The sequence below is a fragment of the Somniosus microcephalus genome, chromosome 12 (assembly GCF_052327205.1).
Source record: "Somniosus microcephalus isolate GS21.2 chromosome 12, FLI_Smic_1.0, whole genome shotgun sequence".
NCBI classification, from domain to species: domain Eukaryota; kingdom Metazoa; phylum Chordata; class Chondrichthyes; order Squaliformes; family Somniosidae; genus Somniosus; species Somniosus microcephalus.
In genome coordinates, this window is record NC_140998.1 from 192123980 (window position 1) to 192145928 (window position 21949).

The following is a 21949-nucleotide window of genomic DNA, read 5'->3' on the forward strand; positions in this document are numbered from 1 at the left end:
CCGAACCAACTAATAGAATCCTGGCCAGAAGCTTAAACAGAGCACTCTGGATCCAGGAGGACAGCAGAGGCTGGTTACTGTGCGGTGATTTGGATCACCTCCTGACTGTTTGAAGCCTTTTCACTGCCTTCATTGCTCAAGTCGAGAGTTCAATGAAAGACTCACCAGCTGACCGGCTGTGTGCAGTCACAACAGCACTCGGGCAGCTCAGCACCAAGCAGGACAGAGCAGCCTGCCAACTCCACTTTCTACAAGTGATACTGGCGAGATATTGACATCAATCATGTGGGCAAATGGAAGTTTTGTTTGAGATGCGGGCTAACCTGATATCTCCAAGAGACGACTACAAGAGCAAATCTTTCCATTCTTCAATCTTACAGTATATGTGTAGCATCCCGCATCAGGGAGTTGAAAATTATTGATGATTAAACTTCTGAAATCGAACTTGTGCCGCTTGTCTTTATGAATCAGCGCATTGTTCAGTTTCCACAGGATTTCAATCCCTTTCCAAGTTACTCGGGTATTTTCAATGCTCCAATCGATACTGTTGAAATAGGACAGCCCGGGCATCTCACAGGTCAGAGTTACGGAGCTTCCCAGGGGAATCGGGCCGGCTGGGATCACAGACACTGTGGGAAGAGGATAACTGGTTAAACTGACAAAAGACACCATAGATTAAATTATGGCCTCGAACTGCATTCGCGGCCGAATACTTGCGCACAGGGTCAGGCGCACATGCTGCACACGTCATGTCACATAGTCCCAGGCACCACCTTAAATTCCTGCTTGAAACTCATTAAAATGATACACGTGCCGCCAGCCCTTCCCCCACTGTGCAGTGGCATTTTTCCTGTTTCGGGTTAGGTCCGGAAATCGGGTGTGTCTCCCGACCCCTAACGGGAGACAGCAACTCTTAAAGGGGAGGTGCATGTTAAGTATGTGTATTGTATTGAACAATTAACACAAAGACTTAAACGTATAACTCAAACAGGTCTTTACTGGTTGGAGGTAGGGACTATACATAGGTCTTTACTTCATGCCCACAGGCGGGAACTGAGGGGGATCAGTACCCACAGTACTATTTATACCCCTATGGCCAGGAGTGGTACTGCGTATCACTACGCCCAACAAGTAGTGCAGTCCTGTCCATAGGTTCAAAGTAGCACACATATTACATACACAACATTCCTCCCTTCCTAGCTTTACAGTCATCTCCCCATTTAACATAACGTAATAACATATATACATATATAACTTCAGGTTTACATAACAGAATAACATAGATACATAGATAACTTCATGTCAAAACAGATCACAGATTCAGTCTCTGCGGAAAACAGTTCACAGATTCAATCTCTGTGGTGGAGTCGGTTCACGTTGCTGGAGTGACTCATTCAATAGTCCTTCCATGGATTTAACAGTTTGAACTTCCGAACTGAATTGGCTCCGTTCGGAGGGACCACGTGTGTGATCTGGTAGAGGTAATAATGGTTCAGATGGGTCATCTTCTGTTTCGACTTTTCCTTTTCTGCTTCTTGGAGACTCTCTGGGCTCCACTGTCAGCTGCCAGCTGCATGCGCAGTTCCTCCTTCTCTCCCTCCTTTTTCCGTAGTAGAGCCACCTTCTCCCGATGTTCCGTAGACTTTCGGTGCTCCTCCATGATTTCTGTATGGTGGGAGTCGAAGTTACAAGTTGGGCAGGACAGGACATAGTAATATTCGGTGTCGTCCTGATCTAGGCCAGCGAGAGGGTCTTCTATTTCCTCCATACCCAGCTGGGCGTTAGCCAGCTTTTGCTCCAAGTCCAGACATCTTTCCTGAAGAGACTTCTTCATGCGTACCTCTTCATCCAGCTTTTTCTGGGCTTTCAGCAAGTCGTTTACTAATGACCTCATTTGAGATTTTACTACTTCAACTTCTTTTGGAGATTGATTGATCGGACTATTCAATCCCTCTACCGGAGCAGCTGTTTCAGCGGTCTGTTGTTCTACGTTGACGTGAGTCAGCGTACTTTTGGCATCCAAGGGCTGCTCTGTTGCAGTCATCTCAGTCTGTGTTGCCACCTCAGCTCTTCCAATAACCTTTGAGAGCTCCGAACCCCTTTCGTTTGAATATTGAAGTTCGTGTTCAAGTTTTTCCCATTTCAGAGTCCTGTCCTTCAGCATATGCAGGAGTTGGCTGACCGTTAACTCCTCTGACATCAGACGTTTTGTGTGCTCCTGCTCCATTTTCTCCATCAGCTGCTTCTGTTGTCTTTCCAGATTCTCCAACTCTATATCAAAGAACTCTTTCGTTGCATTCAACTCTTGCTCACAACGGCGAAGCATTTGTTCTAATTGCTGTTGTAGTTTGAAATGGAGTTGAGTTCGAGCCCGGTGTCCCTCAGAAATGGGCACATCAGTAGACTTGCCAGACTCAGAATCCACAGTTAAACTATGTTGTTGTTGCTCAGTGGAATTCTGTGCTGAAACTTTGTCTTTTGCACCTGAGTTGGGCTTACCATCATCCGTTCCAGAGTCTGGGCCGACTATCTTCACCGAGTTCTCACTCGTTATTGTTTGTAGGAAATGCCAGTCCATATTCATTTTCCTAATCCACTCCCGTCCTAGTAGTGGAGAACCTCCTTCAGATATCACATATAAGTCCATTATTTGACTGTCTTCGCCCTTGTGGACCACTGCAACCTCTATTTTCCCGATGGGGTACACTCTTTGCCCCGTGTATGTTTTCAATATAATCCCCGTATCCTGTAGGGGAATATGTTGGAATAACTTTCCGTAATCTTTCTTATTTATGACCGTCAATGCCGATCCAGTGTCCAATTCCAGTTTTACTTGGACTCCTTCTATCTGAAGAGTGACCCAAATTGTCTGGAGGTCTGCACCCTTACCAGCGTTGAGTACTCTTAAGCTAGCCAGTTCATTACAGCTTAAGCTAGCCAGTTCATTACTGCTAGCGTCTGAATCGGACTCCTGTTCGGTCACCTTGTGTACCTTTGCGTATTTTCCTTGCGGTGACTTCTTGTTGCTGGTCTTCTTCCCTGACCTGCATACTCTAGCTATATGTCCAAGCCTACCACAAGTTCTACATTCTTGGTTTTTAAACCAACACTGGTTCTGATCATGCGTTGTCTTTCCACAACGATAACATTTGCCAGAACTCACACCCAATTTGTGTGCACTGAGCTCCGGTGACCGTAGCTGCATTACTGCCGTGCCTCTCGCTGCGGCTTCGTGTGCTGCTGCCATAGTGACCGCCTTCTCAAGCGTCAGCTCATTCTCCTCGAGCAGTCGCTTTTGTGTATCCTGTTTAAATAAACCACACACAAATTTGTCTCGAAGTGCCTCTGTCAGTCCCGTTCCAAACTGGCAATATTTCGCTAATTTACGCAATTCCAGCAAATAATCAGCATTGCTTTCATGCTGTAGCTGCCTTCTGTCGTAAAATTTAAATCGTTCCGCTAGCATCAGCGGCGTGGGGTTTAGATGATCTTTCAGGACAGTAACAATCTCATCGAACGTCTTATCCGCCGGTTCATCTGGTGATAGCAGGTGTTTCAATTGCCCGTATGTCTTCGCACCCATTAAATTTAATAATGTTAGAGCTTTATCTTGGTCATGAATTTTATTGGCCTTACAATAATTTTTTACTCTTTCAACATATATGGCCCAATCTTTGAGGTCACTATCAAAGGTGCTAATATTCCCGTGTTTAGTCATTGTAGATTTGCAATTTCTCAGATTTTATTTTGTTTACTTGTTATCAAAGATGGCGGCTTCCCGCTCTTGCCGTCGTCCTCCGCCCACAAAATGGCAGTTTTCCCGCGCTTGGCGGTCTTCACCCGTCCCCCGACGCCGTCTCCCTTCAGCCCCCGAGTGCGGCCCTTATCTTTGGTTCCGATCGCTGGCCCGGCTGGGCCTCGCACTTGAAGTGGCTCCCGGCCTCTGGCTCACCCGCTCGCGCGGCTCTTGCTCGCTCCCTCCCGGGCTCTGGCTTACCCGCTCGCGCGTTTCACCGCGGCTCTTATCAGGGATTGCGATCGCCCTTCTCTTCTCCAACTTCCCCAGCCCTGTCTTTGCAGCCAACACTGCACGGCTTACCCCACCACCTAGGTTGAACAAGGAAACTGCAGAAAGACTTCTGTCAGTCGCTGGAAGCTGTCAGGATGTTTGCTGCACTCCAGTGCTCAGTCGCTGATGGAGGCTTCAGAGTCCTAAAGCCTGTCGCTTCTAGTGGGGTGGTGATGTTTGAAACCTCTCTTCAACTGCCGCAGGGTAAGAACCTGACTCGTCGCCAGTGTTAAGTATGTGTATTGTATTGAACAATTAACACAAAGACTTAAACGTATAACTCAAACAGGTCTTTACTGGTTGGAGGTAGGGACTATACATAGGTCTTTACTTCATGCCCACAGGCGGGAACTGAGGGGGATCAGTACCCACAGTACTATTTATACCCCTATGGCCAGGAGTGGTACTGCGTATCACTACGCCCAACAAGTAGTGCAGTCCTGTCCATAGGTTCAAAGTAGCACACATATTACATACACAACAGTGCACTTTGTCTACAGACAGCGGGAAACGTTGTCAGAGGGATAACATTGCTGCAAAAGATCCAATTAGGGCCCCAAGTTTCTTCATTGTCACGTTGGTGGCATTAATGCAGACAGTGGACGGGAGGAGGGACATCCTGTTCCCGAAACACCTCCACCGCCAGTGAGGAGAGCAAGGCAAGGAACGTTCATCCCAGCACATGGCTGCAACACTGAAAGACGTTCAATGACCTCAGGAGAGTTGTCAAGGTAGCGATACTGCTCTTTCTCCCTGCTCACAGCTCTACCACTAACAAGATCATTATTCAAAATACTCACAATACAACCACCCCGCTTCCCTTCATTCTCCACAAATCAATGCAGCAAACCACTTTGGCTCCTTCTCCTCAAACTCACCACTATTACACAGTGCAGAATCACTATTCTATCAAGAAAGGCACAGCCTCAAAACAGGTAGGCCTATCGGGCCTTGGGCCTCATTAATGTCAGACCAATGTGCTGCAGGCACATGCTGGGCGTCCAGAGGCAGCTCGCCGGTGAAGACCAGGTTCAGGAATCCCTGCCTTGGTCGGGCTTCAGGGGTCGGTGCCTGGGTCGGGGATGAGACTGGGGTCTCGGGTCAGAGCTGGGGACGGGATTCAGCGTTCGGTGAACATGGCCTGTTTCAAGTGTCAGAGATTGGGGCCGGACTCAAGAATCGGGGATGGGGGCATATGTCGGGGATCGGGTTCACAGCCATGGTTGGGGGTTGATGATAGATGTCTGAGCCAGGGATCAGAGATTGAGCCGAGTCAGGGATCAGGGCCTGGATCAGGATTTGCGGGGTTCAATGTTGGGGTCCCGGGATCAGCAGGTCGTGTTTGGAGCAACGTGGAGGGGGTGTTGGGAGGTGCAATGGGGCCCTTTAATATGTGATCTTACATTAGTTTGCTTCTTTGTAGCAGGCAATTCCTAGAGCTGGTTTCCAAGAGTGCATCTGGAGAGGGGCCTGGCCGCCTCATGATAAACCAATCTTACAGAATTGGCCTCAAATTAGCAAATGCAAAGAGCCTAACGCCTGTTTCAGGCATTGGCAAAGGATGCCCCTCGCCTGTTCTCACCCAATATGTCAGGAGGCGCACTTTCAGTCGCAAATGTACACATTTCCTGCCCGCCATATTGGGACCTTACTAGTCCGAGCCTGTGGGCTGGAAATTCATTTTAACCGACAGTGTAGAACGTGTGGTCATGTATTGTCCGCCTGTTACACCCGCCGCCCGATATTCAGCTCCACTGAAGTCAGTTTCTACCTCAATGAGATTTGAGCAGAAGTGCTGAGGGAATTTTCCGGAAATGGATCTGATCTTTACCGGTTGAAACTTTACTGCGGGATTTCCCATAGTTTTCACAATAAAGATAAATAAATTGCTGAGAATTTACATTTACTGAACAAGAAAGTGTTTCCGAGGCCTACAATAACCTGCCCAGCAAGAAAGCAACACTGTTTTAATGCTGCGTTTTTCCACATCACAAATTGTCAAGATGTTGGCATTTAAAGACACGGAATTTAACGGAACAGTGGCGGATATACGGAAAATGGTGAAACAGTTTGTGTGAGACTATCATACACATATAATTACACCATAAACTGCTTCCAGTAACTCACCATTGATCACTATGAGGCGGATTAACATCTTCTTCTCCTTGTGTCCAGAATACAGCAAACAGTCGTAATTTCCGGCATCTTCCATTGTCGCCGTGAACAAGAGAGAATAATTCCCCGTCCTGAAACCCTCAGTCTCAGCCAGTGTTATATGTGGGAACCGCGGGGAGCTGCACTCAGTGTTGTTCTTATCAATTGCACAAAGTGCCATCCCATTGTCTCCTGAGGCAGGTTGAAATGTCCACTGAATCGCATCAATTTGAGTCGGAGACCGGGAGAAACAAGGCAGCAAAACCGGGCTGGACCCGTTCGAAAGAACCAGTTCCGGAATATCTCCATCATCTCCATCCCTCGCGGTGCCTGCACAGGGAGCAAAGTGTGATATTAAACCGGACTGTATGAGATTGGATAAATATCCACCTTTACCCACAAACTCTGTTCCCTGGGCACCAACACCATCCCTCTCCCTGGCCACTGCCCGATAAATATCCACCTTTACCCACAAACTCTGTTCCCTGGGCACCAACACCATCCCTCTCCCTGGCCACTGCCCGATAAATATCCACCTTTATCCACAAACTCTGTTCCCTGGGCACCAACACCATCCCTCTCCCTGGCCACTGCCCGATAAATATCCACCTTTATCCACAAACTCTGTTCCCTGGGCACCAACACCATCCCTCTCCCTGGCCACTGCCTGATAAATATCCACCTTTACCCACAAACTCTGTTCCCTGGGCACCAACACCATCCCTCTCCCTGGTCACTGCCCGATAAATATCCACCTTTACCCACAAACTCTGTTCCCTGGGCACCAACACCATCCCTCTCCCTGGCCACTGCCCAATAAATATCCACCTTTACCCACAAACTCTGTTCCCTGGGCACCAACACCATCCCTCTCCCTGGCCACTGCCCGATAAATATCCACCTTTACCCACAAACTCTGTTCCCTGGGCACCAACACCATCCCTCTCCCTGGCCACTGCCCGATAAATATCCACCTTTACCCACAAACTCTGTTCCCTGGGCACCAACACCATCCCTCTCCCTGGCCACTGCCCAACAAATATCCACCTTTACCCACAAACTCTGTTCCCAGGGCACCAACACCATCCCTCTCCCTGGCCACTGCCCGATAAATATCCACCTTTACCCACAAACTCTGTTCCCTGGGCACCAACACCATCCCTCTCCCTGGCCACTGCCCGATAAATATCCACCTTTACCCACAAACTCTGTTCCCTGGGCACCAACACCATCCCTCTCCCTGGCCACTGCCCGATAAATATCCACCGTTACCCACAAACTCTGTTCCCTGGGCACCAACACCATCCCTCTCCCTGGCCACTGCCTGAGTCTGAAGCTGACTTTTCACAACCTTGGCGTCCTATTGGACCCTGAGCTGAGTTTCCCGCCCCATATTCTCACCATCGCCAAGGCCGCCAACACCCACCTCTGTAACGTTACTCGACTCTGCCCTGCCTCACCTCACCTGCTGTTGAAACCATCAGCCAGGCCTTTGTTACCTCCAAACCCATTTATTCCACTTCTCCCCCGGCTGGCCTCTAACTCGCAGAAAACTGAATATGCTATAGTAGAGGCACTCAGCTCATCGATGTGACATTACTCTGTCCAATAATTAAACCGAGCCTTTACACCAATAAAAAAACAAGGAGAAAAAGGGATCAATGTTCAGTTAAAATAGTGGATGCATTAACGCCAAACAAACAGGTAAACATGACGGTGTTAAACTTGACGCAATAATTTCCTGCTTTCAAATTTCCCGCTGCTTTCCCAGCCCCGGCCCTGCCTTCCAGAGGGGCCTTTGTTTTGTTGCTCTCACATATTTGGAGCAATGCGCCGCCCCGCCGGTGAAGTGCTGCCCTTTTGATGGAAGGATCCAAATTCCCGGGCAAATTTTGACTTGTTTGCACCGCCCCTCCCCCCGCCACTATCCCCCCGCCACCACACCCCCTCCCCACACTCGCACCGAGCGGATCCCAGTGTCTCCTCATCCGGTTTATTTCTTTAGTCGTTGCTCATTCAACCATCTGTTACACTTTGTGCTTCACTGTGAGCCTTTCAGATGCAGAGAGCTGTGTCCTGTGTGGTCAGAGGAGGTGGAACTAAGGGGCTGACAGTCGCTTGGTGTCAGCTCCCCTCCCCCAGCCCTGGCCAGTATGTTACCCCGATGCTACCTTACAATTAATGTTGATGTGTTATCACATAATGCGATTCCACTCGCATGAGAATAGCGGGTCTTGGCTCGAACCAGGAAGCAGGACTATTGGCTGAAAATGTTACATTGTTGAGATACCGCGGCAAACGTGGGACTCGAGACCAGAGTTGGTGGAACACAACTGCTTTAATTCACATCATGGCAAAGAGAGAGCTTGAAAAGCCCGCGCAACCACTTAAATACTCCCCAGGCAGGAAGTGCTCCCGGCAGCCTGTCCCTGCGGGAAACAAGTTGCCGGAGGAAAGGGCCCCCGGCTGGGGGCGGCTGCTGCCGGCAGTGTGCCTGCGTAAACTGTCTGTGCCGCCGTGAGCGGATTATGTCCAATGGTGGCGTGTCGCCACAGAGCTCCCCCCAGAATCCGCTTAGGAGGAGTGGACGAGTCGTGACGGTGGTCTAATGGTTCTGCCGGAGCGGCTCTGAGTGGTCGCCGGTCTAGTTGGTGGGGCCGGGCGGTTCGCCGCCGGCTGTGCTGGCTTGCTGGAGGGACGGCCTCTAATTGGAGGTCGGGCCACGGGGACCTGTTCCCCTGGTTCTGTGTGTGCTGGTTTGAGTCGGTCGATGGAGACTGTTTCGACCCTGTCGCCGAGTCGCAGCTTGAAAACCTTGTTCCCGGTTTATAGTACCTCGTACGGTCCATCGTACGGGGGTCGCAGGGGTCCGCGGTGCGCGTCGTGTCGCACGAAGATGAAGCGTGCCTGCTGTAAGTTTGGCGGGATGTGAGGTGCGAGTTCGCCGTGTCGGTTGACCGGAAGTGGAGCGAACTGTTGAGCGGAAGAGAAAGAGTTGATCCGCTGCTATTCGGCCGACCAAGGTGTGGTAGCCTCCGGGAGGAATTCGCCTGGTACGCGCAGCGGTTGTCCGTAGACTAACTCCGCTGCTGAGGACTGGAGGTCTTCCTTGACCGCGGTGCATAGGCCTAGTAGCACCCATGGTAGTCGGTCAGTCCAGGTACTGTCCTGCAGGCCGGCGCGGAGTGAGGCCTTGAGTGACCTGTGGAAGCGTTCACACAGCCCGTTGGCCTGCGGGTGGTACACCGTGGTTCGGTGGAGCGTCACCCCGAGGTTGCGTGCTGTGGCCGTCCAGAGTTCGGAGGTGAACTGGGCGCCTCTGTCGGAGGTTATGTCAGCCGGTACGCCGAACCTCGCGACCCAGGTGTTAACGAACGCCCTGGCGATGTCGGCTGTGGCGGTGGAGGTCAGCGCCACTGCCTCAGGCCAGCGTGTGTAGCGGTCGACCATCGTGCGGAGATAAGCTTGACCTTGCGATGGCGGCAGAGGACCGACGATGTTGACGTGTACGTGGTCGAAGCGGCGGCTGGGTACCTCGAAGTCTCCCAGGGGTGCTTTTGTGTGCAGCTGTGCCTTAGCCCATTGGCAGGCGAGGCAGGAGGTGGCCCAAGTCTGAACATCTTTGCTGAGGCCACGCCAGACAAAGCGCTGGGAGAGGAGTTTGACAGATGCGCGGGAACCCGGATGGGAGAGCCCGTGGAGCGCGTCGAAGATGCGGCGGTGCCAGGTTGCAGGGACGACCGGCCTGGGTTGGCCGAGTGAGGCGTCGCAAGTGACTGCCGTGGCTTCGGGCCCATGCGCGACCTTGGCTAGGCGTAGCCCTGGCAGGCTGGTAGCCGCCGAGAGGAGGTCTGGGTCCGTCAGCTGGGCCGCTGCTAGTTGCGCGTAGACGACCGCTAGGTGATTCGCGCAGATGGCGGGACGGGAAAGGCAGTTGGCGACAATGTTGTCTCTACCGGAGACGTGCTGGATGTCCGTGGTAAACTCGGACACGGCCGCGAGCTGGCGTTGCTGCCTAGCGGACCAGGGTTCGGTGTGCTTGGCCATCGCATATGTGAGCGGCTTGTGGTCTACGTATGTGGTAAAGGGGCGGCCCTCCAGGAGGAACCTGAAATGGCGGACCGACAGGTGGAACGCGAGGAGCTCGCGGTCGAAAGTAGAGTATTTGACCTCCGGGGGGCGCAGTTGGCGGCTGTAGAAGGCAAGTGGCTGCCACGCGCCATTGACCCACTGCTCGAACACGGCTCCGACCGCATGGTCGGAGGCGTCGGTGGTGAGCGCGACCCGGGCATCGGCCCTCGGGTGCGCGAGCAGGGTGGCGTCGGCGAGCGCGTTTTTGGTGGCGTCGAAGGCGGCTGACGTGTCAGTGGTCCAGGCTACGGCCATCCTGCCGGATTTACCTCGGAGGGAGTCATATAGGGGCTTCATGAGGGCTGCAGCTCTGGGGATGAACCTGTTGTAGAAGTTCACCACCCCGAGGAACTCCTGGAGGCCCTTGATGGTTTTGGGGCGGGGGAATTGCTGGACGGCCTGCACCTTGTCGGGCAGGGGGACGGCCCCAGCAGGGGTGATGTGGTGGCCGAGAAAATTGATCTCGGCTAGGCCGAATTGGCACTTCGCCGGGCTGAGGATGAGCCCGTGTTGGGCTCGGCGCCCGAACAGGATGCGAAAGTGTTCGAGGTGTTCCTGTTTAGAGGAGCTGGCCACGAGAATGTCGTCTAGATAGACGAATAGGAAGTTCAGGTCCCGGAGGACTGAGTCCATAAGGCGCTGGAAAGCCTGGGCTGCATTCTTGAGGCCGAAGGGCATCCTCAGGAACTTGAACAGCTCGAATGGGGTGATGACGGCCATTTTGGGGATGTCCGCGGGGTGTACGGGGACTTGGTGGTAACCGCGCACCAGGTCGACCTTGGAAAAGACGGTTCGTCCAGCCAGTCGGGCCGAGAAGTCCTGGATGTGCGGCACCGGGTATCGGTCGGGGGTGGTGGCGTCGTTGAGGCGGCGGTAGTCCCCGCAGGGGCGCCAGCCTCCGCCGGGCTTGGGGGCGATGTGGAGGGGCGAGGCCCAAGGGCTGCTGGAGCGGCGGATGATGCCGAGTTGCTCCATGGTGGTGAACTCGGCCCGCGCGATTTCCAGCTTGGCCGGGTTGAGTCTGCGGGCGTGGGCAGAGACCGGGGGGCCGGTGGTGGGGATATAGTGCTCCACACCATGTTTGGCGGCTTTGGCCGAAAAGGTCGGGTTAGTGAGGGCGGGAAACTCGGCTAGAAGTGCCGAGTAGTCGTCCGTGGCACTGGCGAGGCAGTAGGTCGTCAGGCCGGCCGAACGGGCCGGGGTGAATGCGCCAGGGATGGGGGCCATAGTGTTGATGTCGACGAGGCAGTGCCTCGGAATGTCGACAAGGAGGCCGTGGGCGCGTAGGAAGTTGGCGCCGATGAGTGGGCAGAGGACCTTGGCTGTGAGGAACTCCCAGTGGTAGCGGCGGCCTGTGAGGTCGAGCGTGACCATGCGGGTGCCGTATGTGCGGATGTCAGAGCCATTGGCTGCGGCCAGCGTGATACCCCGTGCGCCGCGTTGGATTTCGAGGGCGGAGGCGGGGGTGATGCTGTGCTGGGCTCCTGTGTCGCACAGGAATCGGCGGTTGGTGCTGTCGTCGGTGACGTACAGCAGGGGCCCCTTTTGCCCCGCGGCCATCGTGGGGGCCGGTGCGGGGGGGGGTTTGAAAGTGCACGGTGGCTTGCAGCGTTGGGCCTTAGTGCCAAAACGGGTGTGGTAGTAGCAGTGACCCGGAGTGGAAGGGCGGTCGGGCCTAGTGGGCCAGGGAGACCGCGTGGTCATTGCCGTGAGGTCGGGCGCGACGTCGCGGGCGGTCTGCGCGGAGAGCAGCCGGTCGGCCTTTTCAGCTATCTCATTCAGGTCCGTGGAGCCAGACTCCACAATGAGCAGGCGGATGCTGGCGGGGAGCTGCCGAATGAAAAGCGTGCGAAAGAGGGCGCCGGGGTTTTTGTCGTCCGAGAGGGACAGCATGTGGGAAAGCATGTCCGACGGTGAAGCATCACCAAGGCCTGGGAGGTCGAGGAGTTGGCAGTTGCGCTGGTAAGAGGGCGCCTGAAATTTTTTAAGAAGCGCGGCCTTCAGATGTTCGTACTTGCCTTCCACTGGTGGATCCTGCAGCGCTGCCCAAACCTTGGGGACTGTGGCGTAGGTGAGCGAGGCGACGAGGTAGTCGTACTTCGTGGCGTCGACTGTGATGCTTCTCAGCCGGAATCTGGACTCGGCTTGAATGAACCAGGCCTCGGCCAGGTTCTCCCAAAAGTCCGGTAGTTTAACCGTGACTGCGTTTGTATCCACCATGCTAGCTTAGGATTCGTCCTGAGCATCGGGGTCACCAGTGTTGAGATATCGCGGCAAACGTGGGAGTCGAGACCGGAGTTGGTGGAACACAACTGCTTTAATTCACATCATGGCAAAGAGAGAGCTTGAAAAGCCCGCACAACCACTTAAATACTCCCCAGACAGGAAGTGCTCCCGGCAGCCTGTCCCTGCGGGAAACAAGTTGCCGGAGGAAAGGGCCCCCGGCTGGGGGCGGCTGCTGCCGGCAGTGCGCTTGCGTAAACTGTCCGTGCTGCCGTGAGCGGATTATGTCCAATGGTGGCGTGTTGCCACAACATAGAATTACATAGAATGTACAGCAGAGAAACAGGCCATTTGGCCCAACCAGACCATCCCGGCGGTTATGCTTCACTTGAGCCTTCTCCCATCCTTCCTCATCTAAGTGTATCAGCATAACCCTCTATTCCGTTCTCCGTCATATTCTTATCTAGCCTCCCCTTAAATTCATCTAGACTCAATCACTCCCTGCGGTAGCGAGTTCCACATGCTCACCACTCTCTGGGTAAAGAAGTTACTTCCTTAAATCCATCTCGATGCCATTTTTCCCTTTTTTCAGTAAATATTGCAGAGCCTCACGGACTCAGATCACTTTGCACAATGTGCAGCCTTGTCCAACGTGAGCTGAAACTTTTCAGATCATTCTATCTATGTCAATATTTAAATTATAAATTGCCCCCGCATTTCACTGAACGGAGCCCGGAACCACAGCGACCCGATACAGCGATTGCACACTGAAGGCAGCAGTATCACAGGAGCTCTGAAACTGTGTCTTAACATAAGAACATAAGAAATAGGAGCAGGAGCCGGCCATTTGGCCCCTAAAGCCTGCTCCGCAACTTAATGAGATCATGGCTGATCTGATCTTGGGCTCAGCTCCACTTCCCTGCCCGCTCCCCATAACCCTTCACTCCCTTATTGTTCAAAAATCTGTCTCTCTCCACCTTAAATATATTCAATGACCCAGCCTCCACAGCTCTCTGGGGCAGAGAATTCCACAGATTCACGACCCTCTGAGAGAAGAAATACCTCCTCACCTCAGTTTTAAATGGGTGACCCCTTATTCTGAAACTATGCCCCCTAGTTCTAGATTCCCCCATGAGGGGAAACATCTTCTCTGCATCTACCTTGTCGAGCCCCCTCAGTATCTTATATGTTTCAATAAGATCACTTCTCATTCTTCTAAACTCCAATGAGTATAGGCCCAGCCTAACTGGTCTACAGTTTCCTGCTTTCTGTCTCCCACCCTTCTTAAATAGGGACGTCACATTTGCGGTTTTCCAATCCGCTGGGACCTCTCCAGAATCCAGGGAATTTTGGTAGATTGCAACCAAAGCATCCACTTTCTCTGCAGCCACTTCTTTTAAGACCCTAGGATGTAGGCCGTCAGGTCCAGGGGACTTGTCCACCTTTAGTCCCATTATTTTACCGAGTACTTTTTCATTAGTGATAATGATTGTTTTAAGTTCCCCCTCTCTATAGCCCCTTGATTATGTGTTATTGGGATGGTTTTAGTGTCTTCTACCGTGAAGACTGATGCAAAATATTTGTTCAAAGTCTCTGCCATTTCCCTGTTCCCCATTATTAATTCCCCAGTCTCATCCTCTAAGGAACCAACATTTACTTTAGCTATTCTCTTCCTTTTTATATACCTGTAGAAGCTCTTACTATCTGTTTATATTTTTTTGCTAGTTTACTCTCATAATCCAGCTTCTCTCTCTTTATTACTTTTTTAGTCATCCTTTGCTGTTTTTTAAAAATGTCCCAATCCTCTGGCCTTCCCCTAATCTCGGCAACATTGTATGCCTTTGTTTTCAATTTGACACCATCCTTTACTTCCTTAGTTAGCCACAAGTGGTTCTCCCTTCTCTTAAAGTCTTTCCTTCTCACTGGAATATATTTTTGTTGAGAGTTATGAAATATCTCCTTAAATGTCTACCATTGCTTATCAACCATCTTACCCTTTCATCTATTTTCCCAGTCCACTTTAGCCAGTTCTGCCCTCATGCCATTGTAATTGCCTTTATTTAAGATCAGGACACTGGTTTGAGACCCAACTTTCTCACCCTCCAATTGAATTTGAAATTCAACCATGCTATGATCACTCTTTCCTAAAGGATCCTTTACTATGAGATAATTTATTAATCCTGTCTCATTACACAGTAGCAGATCTAAGATAGGCTGCTCCCTGGTTGGTTCCACAACGTATTGTTCTAGGAAACCATCTCGGATACACTCTATGAACTCTTCCTTGAGGCTGCCTTGGCCAATTTGATTTGTCCAATCAATAGGAAGGTTAAAATCGCCCATGATTGTTGCTGTACCTTTCTTACAAGCCTCCATTATTTCTTGATTTATACTCTGTCCAACAGTATAGCTACTGTTAGGGGGCCTATAGATTAGGCCCACCAGTGACTTCTTTCCCTTATTATTTCTTATCTCCACCCAAACTGATTCTACATCTTGCTCTTCTGAGCCACTTTCATTTCTCACTACTGCACTGATCTCATCCTTTATTAACAGAGCCACCCACCTCCTTTTCCCTTCTGTCTATCCATCCGAAATGTCAAATACCCCTGAATATTCAGTTCCCAGCCTTGGTCACCTTGCAACCACGTCTCTGTAATGGCAATCAGGTCATACCCATGTATATCTATTTGTGCCATCAACTCATCTATCTTGTTACGAATGCTGTGCATTCAGATAAAGAGCTTTTAAATTTTGTCTTTTTACTATTTTTCTGTGCTTTGACCCCACTTTCTGATGCACTCTTATGTTTATACGTTCTGTCCCTTCCTGTCACACTCTGGCCACCATTACCCCATCAATACCCGGCTCTATTGCCTTCTCCTTTCTCTTTGAATTTTTTAATTCCCGCTCACCTGATCCCCCCCTCCAGTATTTAGTTTAAAGCCCTCTCTACAGTCTTGTCTTTTGTCGAATACTGTTGCTCATTCTCGTGTTTCAACAGCAGACGATCACCCAGCGGGAGCAAGTAAATCTAACATGGGGACTGATGGCCATTTCTGTGCATAATTTACGGTAGTTTGAATTGCTGATCCATTATTAACGAAGGTGTTGTTTTAGTAAACTTAGCGAATAAGGAAAATGGCGGGGTCATGAACTGATTGTGCCTCGCGTTGTTTCAAATGCCGCTTCTACACAGATCCTCAGTCTTATCAAGCAAGTGATGTCAGTCATTGTTACATTCAAAATAACTTTGTGATTAATTTGATCATTCTTGCTACACGTTTGCCAATACCGCACGGAATATAAGCAAAGTCCACTTTGAAATGCAGCTACCATTTGGAGGCCACAACACGGAGGCATTAGACCGATGGGGACAGATATATCCACACAAGCAACAGTGCTGGAGACTATGATTGTCAATACTCGACTGAAAATAAAATTGAATGTGATTATAGATCATACCTGGATTTAGAACGGCCAGTAGAAGGGAGACCTCGAGAACGGAACACCTCATACTTGCTGCTGTTGAGTCTGAACTGGACAGAGAGAAATGACCGAACGTGTTAGTTAGCGAAGCAAGAGGAAGTTCTCGTTTCCTTCTGTTAAAAATATTTATCAGGCTCGGTCACGTGATTATTGGTTAGAATTTCCTCAGTCACTAACTTCAATAGTTAGATTCAACATCAAGACTTGGCTTCACCATCAATAGGGGTAGACAACATTCACGGTGCTTAATTCCTAGATTATCACCGTCTCGAACAAGGATAAGCCCAGCGACCATCCCGGGCCCTCAACAGCACCAACATTGTCGAATGACCCAACAGCATCTTGAAAGACAACATTGCGAAGAAGCTTAACTGTATCAAGTGTAACAACACAGTGACTAAAGAGCACAGCAGAGGCTGGGTACTCTGCGAGGATTGACTCACCACTTTCCCCCTCAATGTCTCTCCACCATTTACAAAGCTCTCTTCAGGAGCATGGTGTATACTTCCCACTCACTTGAATAGGTGCAGCCTAGACAGCCCACACAATGTTCAAAACAATGAAGCACCATGTTTTTTCGGTCTGCACCCGTGCCACTGGATTCAGTGCCCCCACCACATGCACACTGCACCTTGAAAGGGGAAAGGTAAAGAATAAAGTTCGTGTAGAGTAGAGTTGAATGACGGGGGCTCGGTTCTATACAGACAATGGTCAAGGAGAGCAGGGTGCAACTATAGGAGGGGCGGTACTGAGGGAGTGCCACACTGTCGGAGGGGCAGTACTGAGTGAGCGACGTACAGTCGGAGGGGCACTATTGAGGGAGCATCGCACTGTCGGAGGGGCAGTACTGAGGGAGTGCCGCACTGTCGGAGGGGCAGTACTGAGAGAGCGTTGCACTGTCGGAGGGGCAGTACTGAGGGAGCGCCGCACTGTCGCAGGGGCAGTACTGAGGGAGCGCTGCACTGTCGGAGGGGCAGTATTGAGGGAGCGTTGCACTGTCGGAGGGGCAGTACTGAGGGAGCGCCGCACTGTCAGAGGGACAGTACTGAGGGAGCGCCGCACTGTCAGAGGGGCAGTGCTGAGGGAGCGCTGCACTGTCGGAGGGGCAGTACTGAGGGAGCGCCGCATTGTCAGAGGGGCAGTAATGAGGGAACGTCGCACTGTCAGAGGTGTCATCTTTCAGATGAGAGGTTAAACCCGAGGCCCCATCTGCCCTCTCAGGTGGATATAAAAGATCCCGCAGCCACTATTTCAAAGAGGAGCAGGGCAGTTCTCCCCGCTGTCCTAAGGCCAATATTTATCCCTCAACCAACATCTGGTGATGATCACATTTCTGTTTGTGGGAGCTTGCTGTGCACAAACTGGCTGCCGGGTTTCCTACATTACAACAGTGACTACACTTCAAAAAAAAGTATTCATTGGCTGTAAGGAGCTGTGGGACGTCCTGAGGTAGTGAAAGGCGCTATAGAAATGCAAGTCTTTCTTTCTTCAATCAAAGGCTCACTCGGGGCGAGTTGGATCAGTGACTTGCTGTGCAGCAGATTGAAAGTTCCCGGTCTGTGCGGAGCCGCCTGATTGGTCAGTAGCCTGGAGCCCAGGGTTGCAGGACTGGTGGGGTGGGGGGTCGGGGAGTGTGCTCTGTACAAAAACCACTCACAACTGGGTATTTAGAACAAGAGTGGGAAGAGAAGAGCCGAAAGGGCGTTTGTAAATCTGATGCCAAGGTGTCCATTTAATCCAGCGGGCTGATCCACCATGTGGGCCATCGCAACCGGTGCAGCATGTGTGTCCATTCGCACACGGGCGGGCCTTTCAAACCACGCCGGGAGGGAGGAGGGGGGTGGAAAGGGGTGAGGGGAGGACAAAGGAGGTCACTGGATCGCAGTCGGGATCAGGAAGCCCGGTCGACGCTCCCGTCTCACACAGCCCAGGGAGGGCCCCAGTCAAACTGCAGCGTCGCCAAGGCGCTTTGCGATGGCCAGCGCAGTGAGATCGCGGGCGTGGCGGAGTGACGCTCGCGACACAGGCCGATTCTGAAGACCCCGCGGCCCCCCCCCCTCCACCAGCTGGAAAGCAAGGGCAGATCAGTCAAACCCGCAGGCTCCTTCCCAGCACAGACAGAGGCCAGTCGGCCCCTCCAGCCTGCCCTCCTTCTGTACGCGAGCAATCCCCAAACCCATCCCACTGCCCCGCTCTCTCCATTGACAAATATTGATCCCAAATTCCCCCTTTCACAGAGGCCACGGTCTCGGCCTCAACCTCCTCCCCATGGCTTCAGTGACGTGGAGGATTGGAGAAGCTGGGATTGTTCTTCGAGCAGAGAAGGTTTAGGGCAGATTTAACAGAATCATAGAATGATACAGCGCAGGAGGAGGCCATTCGGCCCATCGTGCCTGTGCTGGCTCTTTGGACCCACTCCCCTGCCCTTTCCCAGAGCCCGGAAAATGTTTCCTTTTCAAGTATTTATCCAATTCCCTTTTGAAAGTTACTATTGAATCTGCTTCCACCGCCCTTTCGGGCAGCACATTCCAGATCACAACAACTCGCTGTGTAAAAAATAATCTCCTCATCTCCCCTCTGGTTCTTTTGCCAATTCTCTTAACTCTGTGTCCTCTGGTTACCGACCCTCCTGCCAGTGGAAACAGTTTCTCCTCATTTACTCGATCAAAACCCCTCATGATTTTGAACGCCGCTCTTTACCAGAATGGTTCCAGGGATGAGGGACTTCAGTTATGTGGAGAGACTGGAGGAGCTGGGATTCTTCTCCTTAGAGCAGAGAAGGTTAAGGGGAAGGTTGTATTCAAAATCATAAATGGTTTTGAGAGTAAATGAGGAGAAACTGTTTCCGGTGGTAGAAGGGTCGGTAACCAGAGGACACAGATTGAAGGTGATTGGTTAAAGAACCAGAGGGGAGGTGAGGAGATTATTTTTTTTACACAGCGAGTTGTTGTGATCTGGAATGCGCTGCCCGAAAGGCCGGTGGAAGCAGATTCAATAATAACTTTCAAAAGGGAATTGGATAAATACTTGAAAAGGAAACATTTTCCGGGCCCTGGGAAAAGAGCAGGGGAGTGGGTCCAAAGAGCCAGCAGAGGCACGATGGGCCGAATGGCCTCCTCCTGCGCTGTATCATTCTGTGATTCTGTTCAATCTGCCCAAAACCTTCTCTGCTCGAAGAACAATCCCAGCTTCTCCAATCCTCCACGTCACTGAAGCCATGGGGAGGAGGTTGAGGCCGAGACCATGGCCTCTGTGAAAGGGGGAATTTGGGATCAATATTTGTCGATGGAGAGAGCGGGGCAGTGGGATGGGTTTGGGGATTGCTCGCGTACAGAAGGAGGGCAGGCTGGAGGGTCCAACTGGCCTCTGTCTGTGCTGGGAAGGAGCCTGCGGGTTTGACTGATCTGCCCTTGCTTTCCAGCTGGTGGATTACGCCAAGCGAGGGGACACGGACGAGAATGCCATGAAGATGGCCGACTTCTGGCTGACGGTCAGTATCTCTGGCGCGGGGCTGGGGGTGGGGGGGGCCGCGGGGTCGGGGGTGGGGGGGGCCGCGGGGTCTTCGAGGTCGGCCTGTGTCGCGAGCGTCACTCTGCCACGCTCGTGATCTCGCCGCGCTGGCCATCGCAAAGAGCCTTGGCTACTTGCATTTCTATAGCGCCTTTCACTACCTCGGGACATCCCACAGCACCTTACAGCCAATGAAGGTTTTTTTTTGAAGTGTAGTCACTGTTGTAATGTAGGAAACCCGGCAGCCAATTTGTGCACAGCAAGCTCCCACAAACAGAAATGTGATCATCACCAGATGTTGGCTCAGGGATAAATATTGGCCCCAGGACAGCGGGGAGAACTCCCCTGCTCCTCTTTGAAATAGTGGCTGTGGGATCTTTTGCATTCACTGGAGAGGGCAGACGGAGCCTCGTGTTTAACCTCTCATCTGAAAGGTGACACCTCTGACAGGGAATCGCTCTGACAGTGCGGCGCTCCCTCAGCACTGCCCCTCCGACAGTGCAACGCTCCCTCAGTACTGCCCCTCCGACAGTGCGGCGCTCCCTCAGTACTGCCCCTCCGACAGTGCGGCGCTCCCTCAGTACTGCCCCTCCGACAGTGCAGCGCTCCCTCAGTACTGCCCCTCCGACAGTGTGGCGCTCCCTCAGTGCTGCCCCTCCGCCAGTGTGGCGCTCCCTCAGTACTGCCCCTCCGACAGTGCGGCGCTCCCTCAATACTGCCCCTCCGACAGTGCGGCACTCCCTCAGTACTGTCCCTCCGACAGTGCAGCGCTCCCTCAGTGCTGCCCCTCCGACAGTGCAGCGCTCCCTCAGTACTGCCCCTCCGACAGTGCGGCGCTCCCTCAGTGCTGCCCCTCCGACAGTGCGGTGCTCCCTCAGTACTGCCCCTCCGACAGTGCGGCGCTCCCTCAGTACTGCCCCTCCGACAGTGTGGCGCTCCCTCAGCACTGCCCCTCCGACAGTGTGGCGCTCCCTCAGCACTGCCCCTCCGATAGTGCGGTGCTCCCTCAGCACTGCCCCTCCGATAGTGCGGTGCTCCCTCAGTACTGCCCCTCCGACAGTGCGGTGCTCCCTCCGTACTGCCCCTCCGACAGTGCGATGCTCCCTCAGTACTGCCCCTCCGACAGTGCGATGCTCCCTCAGTATTGCCCCTCCGACAGTGCGGCACTCCCTCAGTACTGCCTCTCCGACAGTGCGGTGCTCCCTCAGTACTGCCCCTCCGACAGTGCAGTGCTCCCTCCGACAGTGCGATGCTCCCTCAGTACTGCCCCTCCGACAGTGCGATTCTCCCTCAGTACTGCCCCTCCGACAGTGCGATGCTCCCTCAGTATTGCCCCTCCGACAGTGCAGCGCTCCCTCAGTACTGGCCCTCCGACAGTGTGGCGCTCCCTCAGCACTGCCCCTCCGACAGTGGAGCGCTCCCTCAGTACTGCACTGGGAGTGTCGGCCTGGTTTATGTGCTCCAGTCTCTGGAGTGGGGCTCGAACCCACGACCTTCTGACTCGGAGGCAAGAGTGAGCCGTAACTGAGAAGGGAGAGTTCTTATTGGGCCCGGTTGGGAGGAGGGGCAGAGTGGAATATTTCTGGGAATAAACCTTTTTTTTCCTGTTTGTGTCAGGAGAAAGATCTGATCCCGAAGCTCTTCAAGGTCCTGGCTCCGCGATTCCAGGACCACCGGGGGAGTTCCGTGCCAATGATGCAGATTCCCACCCGGGAGAACTTGGACCGGGCCAAGATGGCCATCGAGTACCGGCGCAACCCGCTGCCGCCTCTGCTCGTGCGGCGACAAGGGGCCAACGAGAAGACCCTGCTCAACCAGCTGCTGAAGGGGTACAGGGAGGAGGTGGCCGGGGCCAGGACTTCGGGCTCAGGCGAGTCCCAGGCTTCGAGTGCAGCCTAGCTGGGAGCTTGACCGGTGGAGAGCAAGGAAGCGACGTGTGATCGATCACCCGCCCCTCCCCCTCCCATCCCCGGGGGACGACCTTCTGCTATTGGCCCGCCTGGGAACAAATCTGGGGGCGGATTCCCAGAGTCACACTGGAATGACAGCCTCCTGGGAATCGCCGTCAGCCTCGGGCCTGAATCTGCGCAGCGCCCGTCTCCTGGTCGCTAAAAATATCAGAGGGATTTGGCTCTCCTAAAAGCTGTGCATCATACAGTTGACTTTGGATGCAAATTCTTGTGACCCATGTGCACATTTTGACCGTTACATAGTCCTGTGACCCCAAATGTTATCTTTACCACATTCCTCAATTAGTAGCTAACGGTTTGTGCACATTATTCAAGTAGCAACTGACAGTTTGACCATTTGGCCACATTCCACCATACTTCCCTATGGGACATGTACATTGGTTATATGCTCGGTTCCTCAATT

The 21949-nt window shown here is 52.5% G+C and overlaps 2 protein-coding genes across 2 annotated transcripts; one reads left to right on the forward strand and one right to left on the reverse strand.

The window, feature by feature from the left end:
- Window positions 1–318: 318 nt before the first annotated feature.
- Window positions 319–7734, reverse strand: LOC147109809 (uncharacterized). The gene is made up of 3 exons (XM_086002386.1): window positions 7689–7734; window positions 6197–6553; window positions 319–629 (listed from the first exon to the last, which is right to left on the reverse strand). Exons 1-3 carry the CDS (start codon window positions 7732–7734, stop codon window positions 319–321), a joined length of 714 nt encoding a protein of 237 aa, XP_085858512.1.
- Window positions 7735–9608: 1874 nt separating this feature from the next.
- LOC147109810 (large ribosomal subunit protein bL17m-like) lies at window positions 9609–21475 on the forward strand. Its single transcript, XM_086002387.1, has 3 exons — window positions 9609–9629; window positions 19488–19556; window positions 21194–21475. Exons 1-3 carry the CDS (start codon window positions 9609–9611, stop codon window positions 21473–21475), a joined length of 372 nt encoding a protein of 123 aa, XP_085858513.1.
- The last annotated feature ends 474 nt before the right edge of the window (window positions 21476–21949 follow it).